Below are 21,563 nucleotides of genomic sequence, written 5' to 3'. Positions count from 1 at the left end.
ACGAGAATAATGATGAAGAGACGGGAATGATGATGAGGAGACGAGAATGATGATGAGGAGATGAGAATGATGATGAGGAGACGAGAATGAGATGAGGAGACGAGAATGATGATGAGGAGACGAGAATTATGATGAGGAGACGAGAATTATGATGAGGAGACGAGAACGATGATGATGAGACGAGAACGATGATGAGGAGACGAGAATGATGATGAGGAGATGAGAATGATGATGAGACGAGAATGATGATGAGGAGACGAGAATGATGATGAGACGACGAGAATGATGATGAGACGAGAATGATGATGAGGAGACAAGAATGATGATGAGGAGACGAGAACGATGAGGAGGAGACGAGAACGATGATGAGAAGACGAGAATGATGATGAGGAGATGAGAATGATGATGAGGAGACGAGAATGATGATGAGACGAGAACGATGATGAGGAGACGAGAACGATGATGAGGAGACGAGAATGATGATGAGGAGACGAGAATGATGATGAGGAGACGAGAATGATGATGAGACGAGAATGATGATGAGGAGACGAGAATGATGATGAGGAGATGAGAATGATGATGAGGAGACGAGAATGATGATGAGACGAGAACGATGATGAGGAGACGAGAAAGATGATGAGGAGACGAGAATGATGATGAGGAGACGAGAATGATGATGAGGAGACGAGAACGATGATGATGAGACGAGAACGATGATGAGGAGACGAGAATGATGATGAGGAGATGAGAATGATGATGAGACGAGAATGATGATGAGGAGACGAGAATGATGATGAGGAGATGAGAATGATGATGAGGAGACGAGAATGATGATGAGACGAGAACGATGATGAGGAGACGAGAAAGATGATGAGGTGACGAGAATGATGATGAGGAGACGAGAATGATGATGAGGAGACGAGAACGATGATGATGAGACGAGAACGATGATGAGGAGACGAGAATGATGATGAGGAGATGAGAATGATGATGAGACGAGAATGATGATGAGGAGACGAGAATGATGATGAGACGACGAGAATGATGATGAGACGAGAATGATGATGAGGAGACAAGAATGATGATGAGGAGACGAGAATGATGAGGAGGAGACGAGAACGATGATGAGGAGACGAGAATGATGATGAGGAGATGAGAATGATGATGAGGAGACGAGAATGATGATGAGACGAGAACGATGATGAGGAGACGAGAAAGATGATGAGGAGACAAGAATGATGATGAGGAGATGAGAATGATGATGAATGATGATGATGACACGAGAATGATGATGAGGAGACGAGAATGATGAGGAGGAGAGGAGAACGATGATGAGGAGACGAGAATGATGAGGAGACGAGAATGATGAGGAGGAGACGAGAACGATGATGAGGAGACGAGAATGATGATGAGATGAGAATGATGATGAGGAGACGAGAATAATGATGAGGAGACGAGAATGAGATGAGGAGACGAGAATGATGATGAGGAGACGAGAATGATGATGAGACGAGTATGATGATGAGGAGGCGAGAATATTGATGAGGAGACGAGAATGATGATGAGGAGACGAGAATGATGATGAGGAGACGGGAATGATGATGAGGAGACGAGAATGACGATGAGGAGACGAGAATGACGATGAGACGAGAATGATGATGAGGAGACGAGAATGATGATGAGGAGACAAGAATGATGATGAGACGAGAATGATGATGAGGAGACGAGAATGATGATGAGGAGACGAGAATGATGATGAGGAGACGAGAATGATGATGAGGAGACGAGAATGATGATGAGACGAGAATGATGATGAGGAGACGAGAACGCTGAGGAGGAGACGATTGGATTGGATTGGATTCAACTTTATTGTCATTGCACAGAGTACAGGTACTAAGACAACGAAATGCAGTTAGCTTCAACCAGAAGTGCAAAACAGCAGTTAAAAGTGCAGAGTATGTAAATTGAATCAGTTAATAAATACAGAATGTACAGTAGGGGGCAGTATGGGGTATGAGCAGTTGTCCACAATCACTGTGTGTGTGTGTGGCAGTCTACGAGAACGATGATGAGGAGACGAGAATGATGATGAGGAGATGAGAATGATGATGAGGAGACGAGAATGATGATGAGACGAGAACGATGATGAGGAGACGAGAATGATGATGAGGAGACGAGAATGAGATGAGGAGACGAGAATGATGATGATGAGACGAGAATGATGATGAGGAGACGAGAATTATGATGAGACGAGAATGATGATGAGGAGACGAGAATGATGAGGATGAGACGAGAACGATGATGAGGAGACGAGAATGATGATGAGGTGATGAGGATGATGATGAGGAGACGAGAATGATGATGAGACGAGAACGATGATGAGGAGACGAGAATAATGATGAGGGGACGAGACTGATGATGAGGGGACGAGAATGATGATGAGGAGACGAGAATGATGATGAGACGAGAATGATGATGAGGAGACGAGAATGATGATGAGGAGACGATAATGAGATGAGGAGACGAGAATGATGATGAGGAGACGAGAATGATGAGGAGGAGACGAGAATGATGATGAGACGAGAATGATGATGAGACGAGAATGATGATGAGACGAGAATGATGATGTGGAGACGAGAATGATGATGAGGAGACGAGAATGATGATGAGGAGATGAGAATGAGATGAGGAGACGAAAATGATGATGAGGAGACGAGAATGAGATGAGGAGACGAGAATGATGATGAGGAGACGAGAATGATGATGAGACGGGTATGATGATGAGGAGGCGAGAATAATGATGAGGAGACGAGAATGATGATGAGGAGACGAGAATGATGATGAGGAGACGAGAATGATGATGAGGAGACGAGAATGATGATGAGGAGACGAGAATGATGATGAGGAGACGAGAATGATGATGAGGAGACGAGAATGATGATGAGGAGACAAGAATGATGATGAGACCAGAATGATGATGAGGAGACGAGAATGATGATGAGGAGACGAGAATGATGATGAGACGACGAGAATGATGATGAGGAGACGAGAATGATGATGAGGAGACGAGAATGATGATGAGACGAGAATGATGATGAGGAGACGAGAACGATGAGGAGGAGACGAGAACGATGATGAGGAGACGAGAATAATGATGAGGAGACGAGACTGATGATGAGGAGACGAGAATGATGATGAGGAGACGAGAATGATGGTGAGGAGACGAGAATGATGATGAGGAGACGAGAATGATGATGAGACGAGAATGATGATGAGGAGACGAGAATGATGAGGAGACGAGAATGATGATGAGACGAGAATGATGATGAGGAGACGAGAATGATGAGGAGGAGATGAGAATGATGATGAGGAGACGAGAATAATGATGAGGAGACGAGAATGATGATGAGGAGACGAGAATGAGATGAGGAGACGAGAATGATGATGAGACGAGAATGATGATGAGACGAGAATGATGATGAGGAGACGAGAATAATGATGAAGAGACGGGAATGATGATGAGGAGACGAGAATGATGATGAGGAGATGAGAATGATGATGAGGAGACGAGAATGAGATGAGGAGACGAGAATGATGATGAGGAGACGAGAATTATGATGAGACGAGTATGATGATGAGGAGACGAGAATAATGATGAGGGGACGAGAATGATGATGAGGGGACGAGAATGATGATGAGGAGACGAGAATGATGATGAGACGAGAATGATGATGAGGAGACGAGAATGATGATGAGGAGACGATAATGAGATGAGGGGACGAGAATGATGATGAGGAGACGAGAATGATGAGGAGACGAGAATGATGATGAGACGAGAATGATGATGAGGAGACGAGAATGATGATGAGGAGACGAGAATGATGATGAGGAGATGAGAATGAGATGAGGAGACGAAAATGATGATGAGGAGACGAGAATGAGATGAGGAGACGAGAATGATGATGAGGAGACGAGAATGATGATGAGACGAGTATGATGATGAGGAGGCGAGAATAATGATGAGGAGACGAGAATGATGATGAGGAGACGAGAATGATGATGAGGAGACGAGAATGATGATGAGGAGACAAGAATGATGATGAGACCAGAATGATGATGAGGAGACGAGAATGATGATGAGGAGACGAGAATGATGATGAGACGACGAGAATGATGATGAGGAGACGAGAATGATGATGAGGAGACGAGAATGATGATGAGACGAGAATGATGATGAGGAGACGAGAACGATGAGGAGGAGACGAGAACGATGATGAGGAGACGAGAATAATGATGAGGAGACGAGACTGATGATGAGGAGACGAGAATGATGATGAGGAGACGAGAATGATGGTGAGGAGACGAGAATGATGATGAGGAGACGAGAATGATGATGAGACGAGAATGATGATGAGGAGACGAGAATGATGAGGAGACGAGAATGATGATGAGACGAGAATGATGATGAGGAGACGAGAATGATGAGGAGGAGATGAGAATGATGATGAGGAGACGAGAATAATGATGAGGAGACGAGAATGATGATGAGGAGACGAGAATGAGATGAGGAGACGAGAATGATGATGAGACGAGAATGATGATGAGACGAGAATGATGATGAGGAGACGAGAATAATGATGAAGAGACGGGAATGATGATGAGGAGACGAGAATGATGATGAGGAGATGAGAATGATGATGAGGAGACGAGAATGAGATGAGGAGACGAGAATGATGATGAGGAGACGAGAATTATGATGAGGAGACGAGAATTATGATGAGACGAGTATGATGATGAGGAGACGAGAATAATGATGAGGGGACGAGAATGATGATGAGGGGACGAGAATGATGATGAGGAGACGAGAATGATGATGAGACGAGAATGATGATGAGGAGACGAGAATGATGATGAGGAGACGATAATGAGATGAGGGGACGAGAATGATGATGAGGAGACGAGAATGATGAGGAGACGAGAATGATGATGAGACGAGAATGATGATGAGGAGACGAGAATGATGATGAGGAGACGAGAATGATGATGAGGAGACGAGAATGATGATGAGGAGATGAGAATGAGATGAGGAGACGAAAATGATGATGAGGAGACGAGAATGAGATGAGGAGACGAGAATGATGATGAGGAGACGAGAATGATGATGAGACGAGTATGATGATGAGGAGGCGAGAATAATGATGAGGAGACGAGAATGATGATGAGGAGACGAGAATGATGATGAGGAGACGAGAACGATGATGAGGAGACGAGAATGATGATGAGGAGACGAGAATGATGATGAGACGAGAATGATGATGAGGAGACGAGAATGATGATGAGGAGACGAGAATGATGATGAGGAGACAAGAATGATGATGAGACGACGAGAATGATGATGAGGAGACGAGAATGATGATGAGGAGACGAGAATGATGATGAGACGAGAATGATGATGAGGAGACGAGAACGATGAGGATGAGACGAGAACGATGATGAGAAGATGAGAATGATGATGAGGAGATGAGAATGATGATGAGGAGACGAGAATGATGATGAGACGAGAACGATGATGAGGAGACGAGAACGATGATGAGGAGACGAGAATGATGATGAGGAGACGAGAATGATGATGAGGAGACGAGAATGATGATGAGACGAGAATGATGATGAGGAGACGAGAATGATGATGAGGAGATGAGAATGATGATGAGGAGACGAGAATTATGATGAGACGAGAACGATGATGAGGAGACGAGAAAGATGATAAGGAGACGAGAATGATGATGAGGAGACGAGAATGATGATGAGGAGACGAGAACGATGATGATGAGACGAGAACGATGATGAGGAGACGAGAATGATGATGAGGAGATGAGAATGATGATGAGACGAGAATGATGATGAGGAGACGAGAATGATGATGAGACGACGAGAATGATGATGAGACGAGAATGATGATGAGGAGACAAGAATGATGATGAGGAGACGAGAATGATGAGGAGGAGACGAGAACGATGATGAGGAGACGAGAATGATGATGAGGAGATGAGAATGATGATGAGGAGACGAGAATGATGATGAGACGAGAACGATGATGAGGAGACGAGAAAGATGATGAGGAGACGAGAATGATGATGAGGAGATGAGAATGATGATGATGAGACGAGAATGATGATGAGGAGACGAGAATGATGAGGAGACGAGAATGATGAGGAGGAGACGAGAACGATGATGAGGAGACGAGAATGATGATGAGATGAGAATGATGATGAGGAGACGAGAATAATGATGAGGAGACGATAATGAGATGAGGAGACGAGAATGATGATGAGGAGACGAGAATGATGATGAGACGAGTATGATGATGAGGAGGCGAGAATAATGATGAGGAGACGAGAATGATGATGAGGAGACGAGAATGATGATGTGGAGACGAGAATGATGATGAGGAGACGAGAATGACGATGAGGAGACGAGAATGATGATGAGACGAGAATGATGATGAGGAGACGAGAATGATGATGAGGAGACGAGAATGACGATGAGGAGACGAGAATGATGATGAGACGAGAATGATGATGAGGAGACGAGAAAGATGATAAGGAGACGAGAATGATGATGAGGAGACGAGAATGATGATGAGGAGACGAGAACGATGATGATGAGACGAGAACGATGATGAGGAGACGAGAATGATGATGAGGAGATGAGAATGATGATGAGACGAGAATGATGATGAGGAGACGAGAATGATGATGAGACGACGAGAATGATGATGAGACGAGAATGATGATGAGGAGACAAGAATGATGATGAGGAGACGAGAATGATGAGGAGGAGACGAGAACGATGATGAGGAGACGAGAATGATGATGAGGAGATGAGAATGATGATGAGGAGACGAGAATGATGATGAGACGAGAACGATGATGAGGAGACGAGAAAGATGATGAGGAGACGAGAATGATGATGAGGAGATGAGAATGATGATGATGAGACGAGAATGATGATGAGGAGACGAGAATGATGAGGAGACGAGAATGATGAGGAGGAGACGAGAACGATGATGAGGAGACGAGAATGATGATGAGATGAGAATGATGATGAGGAGACGAGAATAATGATGAGGAGACGATAATGAGATGAGGAGACGAGAATGATGATGAGGAGACGAGAATGATGATGAGACGAGTATGATGATGAGGAGGCGAGAATAATGATGAGGAGACGAGAATGATGATGAGGAGACGAGAATGATGATGTGGAGACGAGAATGATGATGAGGAGACGAGAATGACGATGAGGAGACGAGAATGATGATGAGACGAGAATGATGATGAGGAGACGAGAATGATGATGAGGAGACGAGAATGACGATGAGGAGACGAGAATGATGATGAGACGAGAATGATGATGAGGAGACGAGAATGATGATGAGGAGACGAGAATGATGATGAGACGAGAATGATGATGAGGAGACGAGAACGATGAGGAGGAGACGATTGGATTGGATTGGATTCAACTTTATTGTCATTGCACAGAGTACAGGTACTAAGACAACGAAATGCAGTTAGCTTCAACCAGAAGTGCAAAACAGCAGTTAAAAGTGCAGAGTATGTAAAGTGAATCAGTTAATAAATACAGAATGTACAGTAGGGGGCAGTATGGGGTATGAGCAGTTGTCCACAATCACTGTGTGTGTGTGTGGCAGTCTACGAGAACGATGATGAGGAGACGAGAATGATGATGAGGAGATGAGAATGATGATGAGGAGACGAGAATGATGATGAGACGAGAACGATGATGAGGAGACGAGAATGATGATGAGGAGACGAGAATGAGATGAGGAGACGAGAATGATGATGATGAGACGAGAATGATGATGAGGAGACGAGAATTATGATGAGACGAGAATGATGATGAGGAGACGAGAACGATGATGAGGAGACGAGAATGATGATGAGGTGATGAGAATGATGATGAGGAGACGAGAATGATGATGAGACGAGAACGATGATGAGGAGACGAGAATGATGAGGAGGAGACGAGAACGATGATGAGGAGACGAGAATGATGATGAGGAGATGAGAATGATGATGAGGAGACGAGAATAATGATGAGGAGACGAGAATGAGATGAGGAGACGAGAATGATGTTGAGGAGACGAGAATGATGATGAGACGAGTATGATGATGAGGAGGCGAGAATAATGATGAGGAGACGAGAATGATGATGAGGAGACGACAATGATGATTAGGAGACGAGAATGATGATGAGGAGACGAGAATGATGATGAGACGAGAATGATGATGAGGAGACGAGAATGATGATGAGGAGACAAGAATGATGATGAGACGAGAATGATGATGAGGAGACGAGAATGGTGATGAGGAGACGAGAATGATGATGAGACGACGAGAATGATGATGAGGAGACGAGAATGATGATGAGGAGACGAGAATGATGATGAGACGAGAATGATGATGAGGAGACGAGAACGATGAGAAGGAGACGAGAACGATGATGAGGAGACGAGAATGATGATGAGGAGATGAGAATGATGATGAGGAGACGAGAATGATGATGAGACGAGAACGATGATGAGGAGACGAGAATGATGATGAGGAGACGAGAATGAGATGAGGAGACGTGAATGATGATGAGGAGACGAGAATGATGATGAGGAGACGAGAATGATGAGGATGAGACGAGAATGATGAGGAGACGAGAATGATGATGAGGAGATGAGAATGATGATGAGGAGACGAGAATGATGATGAGACGAGAACGATGATGAGGAGACGAGAACGATGATGAGGAGACGAGAATGATGATGAGGAGATGAGAATGATGATGAGACGAGAATGATGATGAGGAGACGAGAATGATGATGAGACGACGAGAATGATGATGAGGAGACAAGAATGATGATGAGACGAGAATGATGAGGAGGAGACGAGAATGATGATGATGAGACGAGAATGATGATGAGGAGACGAGAATGATGAGGAGGAGACGAGAACGATGATGAGGAGACGAGAATGATGATGAGGAGACGAGAATGATGAGGAGGAGACGAGAAAGATGATGAGGAGACGAGAATGATGATGAGGAGACGAGAATGATGATGATGAGACGAGAATGATGATGAGGAGACGAGAATGATGAGAAGGAGACGAGAACGATGATGAGGAGACGAGAATGATGGTGAGGAGACGAGAATGATGAGGAGGAGACGAGAACGATGATGAGGAGACGAGAATGATGATGAGGAGACGAGAATGATGAGGAGGAGACGAGAACGATGATGAGGAGACGAGAATGATGATGAGGAGATGAGAATGATGATGAGGAGACGAGAATAATGATGAGGAGACGAGAATGAGACGGCGACTGGACATCGACAGACTTTCTGAATAGTGTGTGTTAAACTGGAATATTTCCCATGAAATGATGTGACTTTTCCTAAGTGGCCGTGCAGCTGCTGCTGCTGCTGCTGCTGCTGCTGCTGCTGCTCCTGCTGCTGCTGCTGCTGCTCACTCCTGTGGATGATGGAGTCCACATCCAGACCTTTCACCGCCGCTAGAATCCACAGACGCAGAGCGTCGCCAAGGCGCCAAGTAAATACCAAAGTCGCGGACGAAAAGTATTCCAGGCAGCACGGTGAGCAGGGAAAGCGTGGCGGGAGGCGGGGAAAGCGTGGCGGCAGGCGGGGAAAGCGCGGCGGGAGGCGGGGAAAGCGTTGCGGCAGGCGGGGAAAGCGTGGCGGGAGGCGGGGAAAGCGTGGCGGGAGGCGGGGAAAGCGTTGCGGCAGGCGGGGAAAGCGTGGCGGGAGGCGGGTCCCTGAGTTCACTGCAAAAAAGCACTCGACACCAGTCTGTGAGGCCCTTTGAGTGAGGAAAGCACTCGACACCAGTCTGTGAGGCCCTTTGAGTGAGGAAAGCACTCGACACCAGTCTGTGAGGCCCTTTGAGTGAGGAAAGCACTCGACACCAGTCTGTGAGGCCCTTTGAGTGAGGAAAGCACTCGACACCAGTCTGTGAGGCCCTTTGAGTGAGGAAAGCACTCGACACCAGTCTGTGAGGCCCTTTGAGTGAGGGTTTGATTCATCTTCCTCCTGGTTTCTTGGGGTCACATTATGTGGGTGAAAAGGCCGATGTCGGCAGTAGGACGACAGTGAACGCTTGTGTCTGGATCAAAGCCATAAGTTGTCATGGTGACAGACAAGTGGATTTGATAAAAGTTTGGTTTGTGGGCTTTTTGGCTGTTATGGCAACCAATGAAGGAGAAACATTGTTTTGAATATCCTGACGCATCTTTGCAAGAGACTTTTCCAGATGAAGTAATCTCTCTTTTCAGAAGCTTCTCATCTCAATCTTAGCCAGGTTTGCTTGTTGATACATTTTATATTTTGTACATGACTGGGGAAGGACATTCAGCAAATTCTTTGTGCTGGCTCTTGTTTGCTTCACTTCCCATCATTACTTCCCCTCCACTTCCCCCCCACCCCCTGGTCAGCGAGTATCCTATATCACCCCCTGGTCAGCGAGTATCCCCAGCATGGCACACTTCCCCCTGATCCCCCCTGGTCAGCGAGTATCCCCAGCATGGCACACTTCCCCCTGATCCCCCTGGTCAGCGAGTATCCCCAGCATGGCACACTTCCCCCTGATCCCCCCTCCTCAGCTCCACGACACAGATTGATCCAGTATTATGGGGGATTTCAAGCTTGTTTGTGCAGCACATTTTTGTTTCTGTCAGCACACTGCTCTGGAGGTAATACAAGAGTTGACAGATTTTGAGACTTGCCTCGATGAATCTGAAGGTAAACATGATATTTCAGCGTTTGTGGAGCGTGGGCTTAGGAGGCCTTGGTTCTGACCCCTGCAGTGCATCCTGGGGGTTGCAGTATTGTAATATGAGAACGTGACGTCTTTTGAGCTGTTACAATGTTGTTTTTGTTTAACATTATTAATGATTTAGAATGATCAATATTACTGTAAATTTGTTTGTTGAATTCATTCAAAATGCTTTAGACTGAAGCCATGTTTGGACTGGCCCTGGCTGCATGGCCCGGTTCACTGAGGAGGGCTTTGGGACATTTGAATGGTGGAATGTGTCTCCGTCTTAGGGCCTGGCTCTGGGTCCAGAATAGGACTTTTGGCGAAGACAGAAAAATGGCTAGAAATTCGATTCTGTAGCAACATTATGGGGAATACTTTCTTTTGGTGTTTTCTTAAAGCTAAATACTTGAGGTAACATGGAAAAAAGTTCCACAAACCAAATCCCTGCAGTTTTTGAGAAATAGCCCGTTGAAGTTCAATAAATAGCGATAATTATGCCATTTTGGCACTTGAGGCATTTTCACTGGCATTAAAACTCCAGATGCAGGCATCAAGGGGCAAGTGAAGTTTGGATAAAACCTCAGACTGATCGGATTAATATTAAGATTACACCAGTAAGTGTAAGAAGTGAAAAATCTGTCATTTAGAAAAGATTTTAGATTTTGATAATTTTCAGCACACCTGAACCAACAATACAAATGAAAAACTAATAATGAATCAAAGATATACAACTTTTAATAATGAAATATAATGGCTGGCATAAGATTACACACAGGTCTGAGGTCAACATTCAGTTTAGAGCAATTCTGTGTTTACAGTCATCAGTTTCACTATGACAGCTGCATCATTATCCTGAGGTTCGTTAGAACAGTTCTTACATTGACAAAGGTCAGTGCAGACAAGTTGAGAAGACCTACAAGAACACCCATTTCACTCGCATTTGTTTGTGCGACACTGGCAGTTTATGACTTTCAGAACATCTCTTGGGGCTGGACTACCAGTTTATGGAAAGTTCATTGTCCTTTATGTTCCAACCATTTAGTGATGGTGACGATGCAGATATCTGTTGATGTAGTGCCGTTCTGAGGCGTTCCTCAGATGAAAAGGGCAGTTGCACTGATTGACAGGTGAGGCTGGTCTGAGGAGACTGTTCTTTGCTTGAGTTTGCATGATGCAGTTTTAATCACGTCTAAAAACGGGCAAAGAATTCTTATTTATGGGAGAGAAAAGTTAGCTTCTGCGGGCGTGTCTCTGGAATCGCTAGGCCAGAGATGAGCCTCATCTCCGAAGATCCTATCTCATGGACTTCCTCTGATGGAACTAAGTTTGTCTTCTCTCTCCCTCTCTCACAGATCCCTGGGGGGCTGGTTTTGCAGAGAAAATTGCTCTGTGAGTTCATTTCCAAATGCAGTCATTAAATGGAAAAAGCTTTTTCCCAACATTCAAAGTGTGAAGAGTTTGTGATAAATCTCCAGTACCATGGTATAACCTTTCTCCATGCATACCTGTCACCATGACAACATTCAGAGGTTATCTGAAGGTCCCTATAGTTCAATTGTACTTTTAATACACAGGAAAGTTTGGACTTGTATTCCTTACGATCAAATGATCAGTTGTTGCTCTGTGTTCGACCGTTTTCTCAGCTCCTTTTGCCTGGAAAATGTGGGTGATAGTCTGGAATGTTCCTGTCCATAAATGCTTTTATAACCGAGTTGAAAGCATTAGAGGCTTCATCAATAATGTGCAAATGTTTTTATAAACCTGAGTTATTTTAATGTTAACGTTATGTGTTGTAACTGTGTGTACCGTACTTTTCAGACTTTAAGCCAATACTTTTTTCCCACGCTTTGAACCCCGCGCTCATTACTACAGTGCGTCTAATATATACATTATACTGGCCAATGGCAACAGGGCACTCTTAGAGGAAGAGTTTGACAAACTGTAGAAGAAGACGTCAGTAAACACATTGTGTTTTCTATATTTTAAGCTTCAAAACGTTGTGTTTCATTTCAATCAGACTCATATTCACAGAGAAATGAGTCTAATGAGGAAGTGAATCTAGACACGACAGAATACAAAGGCACGCGATATGCGGTATCTGCAGTTTAGAACTTGCTGCAGTGAAATTAAACTCTTGGCCCAACCTGACCCACGGGTCAAAAGACAAACTGTGGATCACGACCATGGAACATATTTCTGAGTAAATATCTCATCTTACAAGGAACCCACACTCGATAAGTACGAGCTCAGGAGCAAATGAACCAGATGTGAAGACACAGACACAGGTCAATCAACTCACACAGAGTCATCAAGGACAGAGGGGACAGTAAGGACATAGGGGACAGAAGTGACAGAGAAGACAGTAGTGACTTCAAAATGCTGTGTCTTTTATTATTATTATATCATTTTGAGTTTGTATTCTGATTCAGAAAGTGTAGTTTCAAAGCTCTACAATGATGTCTCACTCATGTAGATCTGATCATATTTGAATAAGTTGTGGTCATTTGAATGTTTCACCTCTGAAAAACTTTTACTGAGAAAACGGGGCTCAAACATTCCTGACCTGTGTCACATGGAGGACAATGTGCTCATTTGCATCTCATTAAGATAAGCCCCTCCCCTCCTCACACTGTCACACTGACTGTTTTTGGTGCATTCAGAACGACATCTAAATCATTTTCTTGGATTCTTAGAATTTTGGCCCTACTTCCACCTCTACATTATCTACATCATTATAGTTATCACTTTTATTTTTTAATTTGCCCACCCTTTTATTTTAAATGTACTTTTGATTCAGCTATTCAGCAGCAAGCTGTTAGCTTCTGGGCCCGGAGCTAACCTGGAGCCTCCGGAGCTAACCCGGAGGCAAAATCCAGGTTGGCCACGAAAACCTGGCAAAAGTGACAATAAAATCACAAAAACTAACGCTAAACCTCCATAAAACACACCCCGCACGACCCACACCACCCACGGGTCAAGAAATACAGAACAACGCCAAAAAATAAGCCGCAGAGAGGCCGAGAACATGGCCCTAGCCTAGCCTAGCTTCCAACTTAGCCCGCGGCTAACACAGGAACAAAGAACACCTACTGAGCTAGTTTTCTAAGTGCATATGATTGTAGCATGTCTGCAGGGATCTTACGCCAGGCACTTTCTTTTCATGGATCTTTCTTCTTTTCGTCTTTTTTGGTGGATGTACTCCGTACTCCATCTTCAATGCTACACAACCAAAGCAAATAAAACCCTTAAATGTACTTTTAAGGTAGCGAATACTGTTATCTGAAACACGGAGAGGCTCCTTCACAACTTCAACTTGCACATTCTGGGGGAAAAAAGCTAAAACTGTTTTTCTCTGTTCCGTCTGCGCCGACTTGTTGCTGGTTTTACCGCGGCGAGTCACATATTCACTGAGAAATTAGTCTAATTAGTCCCGCAGCAGACTACAGGAGCGCCGCGAGACCCCCGGTTCAAAAGAATAATCAGATCTGAATCAAGTTTCATCCATTGTCAGTGAATTAGTTCATAAACTAGGAATTTGCTTTGGTGATGTGGTGCAACAAAAAACAATGAATTATAAGTACTATTAGTAAAGTAAAAACGATGATTATCATTACGGTATCAGTTACAAATGGGGAGATGGAACAGACCAAGATGGAGTAAGTCTGTAATCATTGATGACTTTATGGCCTTTTCTCTTCTAACTTTTGGTTTATGGTGAGATATAACAATAGTTTGATGAGAGTTTTGATAAATCACTGTAGGGTTCTACTGGAATTGAGGATCAATTTTGCATTGTCACATGATTCAGTAAATGTTCGGTTGCTGGGCAACAGAGCGGCTCCATGGGCAAGACCTGTCCCATTTTTGACACTGCCTTTGTGTCCACGGAGGAGCAGCCTCTGGTGGCCTGGTCCGTGGAAGGATGCAGCAGTTGAATTAGGACACAGCTAATGTCATTAGTGGGAGAATGAGCCAAACAAGTTGCTCATAAATCTAGCATAAATCTTCACTCCCGGAGGCGCTAGCTGGTTCTGTGCTTCTCCTGCATCTTCCTGTCAGCGCCATTACATTACAAACCACACACAACCTGGAGCAGGCTCTGACCTACCACCAGCAGGAGGTGACACTGACGAAGGAGACAGCAGTGTCGTCCAGCTGTTCACTTCTGGCTCGGGTGCAGACAACTTTTGAGAGTTTTGGGCTTCATTAAACTATAGAATATGTGTGTTTGTTTGCACTGGTTTTGATGTTGGGTGGGTAAGATATGGTAATACAAATGATAATTGAAATACAGTTAAATTCAGATGGAATTCTTGGCAAATGTTTAAAATGTCTGTTCAATGAACAGCAATTATACGGCTGAACTAGAAAAAAATGGTCTAACTTGACAGTGCAGTTGTTTTTATCAACACTTTTTTAATCAATTTATACATTGGAGGGAATAGTGTGTGTCTCACCTGGACCAAAACAAGAAAGGTCTGAACTCACTTACAGCTCTTGGCTTTAATACCAAGATGTATCTTTTTTAACGTTATATACAAGTGAAAGTGCCATTGAGACATAGAATCTCTTATTCAGATTTCAATTACAAAATTATGTTTAATGTTTTAGTTTTAGTTTCAGTTTATCTAAGTAATGCTTCAACCTGCAGAGACACAGTAAATGAGCATTAGAAAAGCTTTATTGAAGAAATGCTGATTAGTGTGCTGGGATACATGAGCATTTAGGAGATGTCTTCCCCTTTTCCACTGGTGGTGATGGAAAGGGCCATGAGAACAGGGGGAGGATGATAGGGTGGCGGTCGGATAGAGCATGAAGGGCAGCTCGGTATTATTTAAGAGGATCCAGCACAGCACCTCAGAGACCAGGACAGGGACAGCTCTTACTAGTTAGAATACCACTTACCTCAAGTGGGTAACACTGGGATGGATAGATGCATCTATGATATCCAGCAGTTTTAATCAGAGAATGGCAATAATGATGGCCATAAATAATTACTCGGGGGGCAGAGTGGTCAAGATTATATACCAAGATGGTGTTTTGGTGCTCTTTGTTTTGTTGGTTGTTGTGTGTAAATTGTGTGCCAGCGTACTCTTACACCAGTGAAGAGCTCATCAGATCAATAACTCCTATGGATCTAGTCCCAGTTTTTTAGCATCTGCTTCAGAATTAGTCATTATTTCGGCCAAAAGAGAAAGACGCCGGAGACGAGGAAAGCGAGCAGAGGCTCTAGTGCGTCTTCGGAAGCACGACGCACCAACATCTTACCTGGGATTTTCCTTCCTAACGTGAACTCAATTTCTAACAAACTGGATGAACTGGCGTTGCTGATGAAACGAAACATGGACTTCTCTTCATCTCTATTCTGTGCTTCACGGAAATGTGGCTCAGCGAGTCAGTCCAGCTGGAGGACTTCCCGGAGTCTGCTTATTATTCTGGGCAATTTTAACAAAAAGGAGCTCTGCCATAAACTACTAAAGAACCGAACATGCTAGATCCCTGTTAGACAACTCTGAGTAACGCCTTCCGTACCGTAGCTCGCGCTGCTGTGGGCTCGTCAGACCACGTCATGGTTCACCTGATCCCCACGTACAGACAGAGGCTGAAGCTCTCCAAACCTGTAGTGAGGACTTCTAAGAAGTGGACCAATGAGGCACTCCTCCTCGTGTTTGGACACTACAGACTGGGAGGTTTTCACAGATAGTTTGGACGAGTACACAGACACTGTGACGTCATACATTCGATTCTGTGAGGACAGCATTAGACCAACATTTAGTACCCTGAAAGTTCAAATGTAAAATTCATATTTACTTTAAATAGCAAGAAACATTTCATGTTGTGACTTTTTTTTTATGCGGTAGACAGGACCCACTCAGGAGTAGAACCAGTTCTTCCAGTCAGATGAAGAACCTTTCATGTGGAGTAGAGACCGCTTTTCTAGGGACTCGAGGAGCATCTGGGTCCACAGGTCATCGATGTGCCTGTTCCACTCCCAGAGAGGAAGTGGCAGAAGAAGAAGAAAAGGCAATGAACAGATTTCAAGTGAAATTAAATATTGTTTGATAGACGAAGTAGTCAGAAGCAGAGGATAGTGCTCAAGCTGCCATACTTCTCCCATAGTTGCTCCTAGGGCAGCGGAGCTGAAACTGTAGCTTTATATTTCTGTTCCTAACTGGCCTGACCATAAGACATTTCAAAGAGGAACGTTTTAAGTCTGGACTTAAATGAAGAGAATGAACTGTGTCGCCTCTTTAACATGGACAGAGCTGATTACATAACACAGGAGCTCTACCTCCTACTGTGCTTTTAGAGACTCTTGGGACCACCAGAAGGCTCTACCTCCTACTGTGCTTTTAGAGACTCTTGGGACCACCAGAAGGCTCTACCTCCTACTGTGCTTTTAGAGACTCTTGGGACCACCAGAAGGCTCTTCCTCCTACTGTGCTTTTAGAGACTCTTGGGACCACTAGAAGGCTCTACCTCCTACTGTGCTTTTAGAGACCCAGACACCAGAAGGCCAGCATTTTGAGAGTGAAGAGCTCTGTTTGGATGAGATGGTTCTATAGCTTCTTTGAGGTAGGATGGGGCCATGTCATTTATGGCTTTGTAAGTCAGGAGTAGGATTTTAAATTTGATTCTAAACTCGGCAGGTGCCAGTGAAGAGACTCCAGCACCGGCGTAATGTGCTCTCTTCTTTTAGTTCCTGTTAATAATCTTGCTGCTGCATTATGAACCAGGTGAAACTTTTTTATGGAGCTTTTAGGACCTGCTGTGAGCAGGAGTTACTGTAGTCCGTCCAAAGTCCAATTATATTTTGTTTGTGGTTTTTGTGTGTTGCAGTGCAGTTCAACTTGATTCCTGTGGGGCTGAGGATAGTGGCCATCCAGAGCACCAAGACAGGCCTGTACGTGGCGATGAACAGCGAGGGCTTCCTCTACACATCGGTAAGTTTACAGAAGATTGAGAAGGAGGTGATAGACAGGCCTCTGTATTACAGACAGTATCCTGGGGAAGCGATTCCATGCATTTATGGCCTTCCAAAAATTCACAAAGAAAATGTTCCACTCAGACCCATTGTGTGTAATACCGATTCCATCACATATATTGTATCAAGCATTTAACAACACCATCTGCACCATTGGTGGGGAATTAAAAACATCATGTGACAAACACATAGAAATGTGTGGTCAAAGTGAAACATCTTCAAATGGACTGATGATCTAATGCACATGTGTCAAACTCAAGGCCCGCGGGCCAGATGTGGACCGAACATTTTTAATTTATATTCAATAATTTCCGATAGATATGTAGCATTTTCATCTCTCGAACTACATGTCCCACAATCCTTTGCAGCGGCCGACAGCGGCTGCCTCTCCCCCGCGCTGCTCTGTGCTGCTGTGTGTGCTGCTGGTGTAAGTGCTGAGAGCTGAGAAGTGCCAACTCACGTCACACACAGACCTGAGCACAGGTCTAAGCGAGGACAGAGACGTGTGGTTTTGGGAAACACGTGGAAGAAAGAAAGGAGACAATTTTGTGGACGTTAGAGCTAAAAGTGAAGCTAATGTGGAGCTAACAACAAGAAAACACACCTCTGTGATGATGCTCTGTGAGGAAAATATTCAAAACAAGAGCAAACCTGGACGGATCAGGTAAAAACACAGGTCAGAGTGTAATAAAGTATGAACATGACTGTGTCCACACTAGGGCTGGGGATCATGGCCAATTTCCTAAATCGATTCGATTTCGATTCATATCGTCCTGAACCGATTAATCACGATTCGATTCAATTGAATCTGCTCTTAAATAATGAAAATGGCTCAACTGTGTTACAATATACAAATGTACTTTATTTTTTCTTTTCACCATAAACAGGTTTTAAGTGCAAACTTGTAAATTGGACAGTTTAAACTTCAGCTGTAACAAAACTGTCTCAAAAGTGCAATTTTGAAATATAAAGGCATTTTTAGAGCTGTTTGTGAGGCTCAGTTCAGTGTGACCTGCATCAGCTGCGGCATCTCCACTGCACCAGCCACTGACTGCAGCGTTGTCCTTACGACTGCTGGCTCTTTGCTGGTCACACCCCACTCCTGTATGGCCCCCCACTCCTGTATGGCCCCCCACTCCTGTATGGCCCCCCGCTCCTGTATGACCCCCCCACTCCTGTATGCCCCCCCGCTCCTGTATGGCCCCCCACTCCTGTATGGCCCCCCACTCCTGTATGGCCCCCCGCTCCTGTATGACCCCCCCACTCCTGTATGCCCCCCCGCTCCTGTATGACCCCCCACTCCTGTATGGCCCCCCACTCCTGTATGGCCCCCCCGCTCCTGTATGACCCCCCCACTCCTCTATGGCCCCCCCGCTCCTGTATGACCCCCCACTCCTGTATGGCCCCCCACTCCTGTATGGCCCCCCACTCCTGTATGACCCCCCCGCTCCTGTATGACCCCCCACTCCTGTATGGCCCCCCACTCCTGTATGGCCCCCCACTCCTGTATGGCCCCCCCGCTCCTGTATGACCCCCCACTCCTGTATGGCCCCCCACTCCTGTATGGCCCCCCACTCCTGTATGGCCCCCCCGCTCCTGTATGACCCCCCACTCCTGTATGGCCCCCCACTCCTGTATGACCCCCCCACTCCTGTATCGCCCCCCCGCTCCTGTATGGCCCCCCCGCTCCTGTATGGCCCCCGTCAACATATTAGCCACATTATTGGCGGTGTGGCTCGTCAGGTCACTGTCAGGTCACTGTCAGGTCACTGTCAGGTACGACTGACCGTGATGTCCAGGTGTCACATGTTATACAGACTCTCTCTGCAGATACTGCATTGTCGTTAGGATGGCGTCTTTCACACACGTGTACATCATGGAGATAGCTTTCTGTCAGATGTTTACGTTGCACCATAACGTAGTGTGGATCAAGCGCATGAACAAGTACGGGCGTATATCTTTGCAGACAAAAGTTGCGATGGCTTCTGTTATCTTTATGACCCGCGGAGAATCGACTGGTCATGTTAGTGATTCCCTGTTTCATTTAGTTTTGCTCCGGACAACTTGTTGTCGGAAGCTAACGTTAGCGTTAGCGTTAGCGTTAGTGTGATACTGGTCATGTGGTTTCCACTTTGGTTTTATCCGGCTCTTTGTCCTTGGCTGTTTTAAATCCGAAATGGTTCCAGACGTCAGACTTGAGTTGGGACGGCTCGCTGAGCCAAGTTTGACCTGCACCTGCACAAGACTACTGCACCTGCACAAGACTACTGCACCTGCACAAGACTGCTGCACCTGCACAAGACTACTGCACCTGCACAAGACTGCTGCACATGCACAAGACTGCTGCACCTGCACAAGACTACTGCACCTGCACAAGACTACTGCACCTGCACAAGACTACTGCACCTGCACAAGACTGCTGCACCTGCACAAGACTGCTGCACCTTCACAAGACTACTGCACCTGCAAAAGACTGCTGCACCTGCACAAGACTGCTGCACCTGCACAAGACTGCTGCACCTGCACAAGACTACTGCACCTGCACAAGACTACTGCACCTGCACAAGACTACTGCACCTGCACAAGACTGCTGCACCTGCACAAGACTGCTGCACCTGCACAAGACTACTGCACCTGCACAAGACTACTGCACCTGCACAAGACTGCTGCACCTGCACAAGACTACTGCACCTGCACAAGACTACTGCACCTGCACAAGACTGCTGCACCTACACAAGACTGCTGCACCTGCACAAGACTGCTGCACCTGCACAAGACTACTGCACCTGCACAAGACTACTGCACCTGCACAAGACTGCTGCACCTACACAAGACTGCTGCACCTGCACAAGACTGCTGCACCTGCACAAGACTACTGCACCTGCACAAGACTACTGCACCTGCACAAGACTGCTGCACCTGCACAAGACTGCTGCACCTGCACAAGACTACTGCACCTGCACAAGACTGCTGCACCTGCACAAGACTACTGCACCTGCACAAGACTGCTGCACCTGCACAAGACTGCTGCACCTGCACAAGACTACTGCACCTGCACAAGACTGCTGCACCTGCACAAGACTGCTGCACCTGCACAAGACTACTGCACCTGCACAAGACTGCTGCAAATGCACAAGACTACTGCACCTGCACAAGACTACTGCACCTGCACAAGACTACTGGGGTTAACTTCATGGGGGAAAATTGATCTCATGCCGTATGAATCGATATTGCAAAATAAAAATTACATCGATCCAAAATCGATTAAATCGATTTTTTTACCCAGCCCTGGTCCACACTAATGTGTCCACACTAATGTGACCCTGGGACTGTGTCCACACTAATGTGTCCACACTAATGTGACCCTGGGACTGTGTCCACACTAATGTGTCCACACTAATGTGACCCTGGGACTGTGTCCACACTAATGTGACCGTGAGACTGTGTCCACGCTAATGTGACCGTGAGACTGTGTCCACGCTACTGTGACCGTGAGACTGTCCACGCTACTGTGACCGTGAGACTGTGTCCACGCTAATGTGACCGTGAGACTGTGTCCAAAATAATGTGACTGTGACACTGTGTCCACACTAATGAGACTGTGTCCACACTAATGTGACCGTGAGACTGTGTCCTCACTAATGTGACCGTGGGACTGTGTCCACGCTAATGTGACCGTGAGACTGTGTCCACGCTAATGTGACCGTGAGACTGTGTCCACGCTAATGTGACCG

At 45.5% G+C, this 21,563-nt stretch overlaps 1 protein-coding gene across 1 annotated transcript in view; it reads left to right on the top strand.

The window, feature by feature from the left end:
• The window catches only part of fgf11a (fibroblast growth factor 11a), a 240,847-nt gene that overhangs the window by 156,530 nt on the left and 62,754 nt on the right, over nucleotides 1-21,563 (top strand). The window contains exon 3 of the mRNA XM_072459413.1: nucleotides 17,685-17,788. Within this exon, the coding sequence (XP_072315514.1) occupies nucleotides 17,685-17,788 (104 nt within the window). The remainder of the gene's footprint in view (nucleotides 1-17,684; nucleotides 17,789-21,563) is intronic.

Source organism: Eucyclogobius newberryi, unplaced genomic scaffold (assembly GCF_026437365.1).
Source record: "Eucyclogobius newberryi isolate DKJ021-1_F unplaced genomic scaffold, fEucNew1.0.hap1 SCAF_22, whole genome shotgun sequence".
Lineage (NCBI taxonomy): Eukaryota > Metazoa > Chordata > Actinopteri > Gobiiformes > Gobiidae > Eucyclogobius > Eucyclogobius newberryi.
The sequence above is the reverse complement of the archived record's forward strand: the minus strand, read 5'-3'. Positions and strand labels throughout refer to the sequence as shown.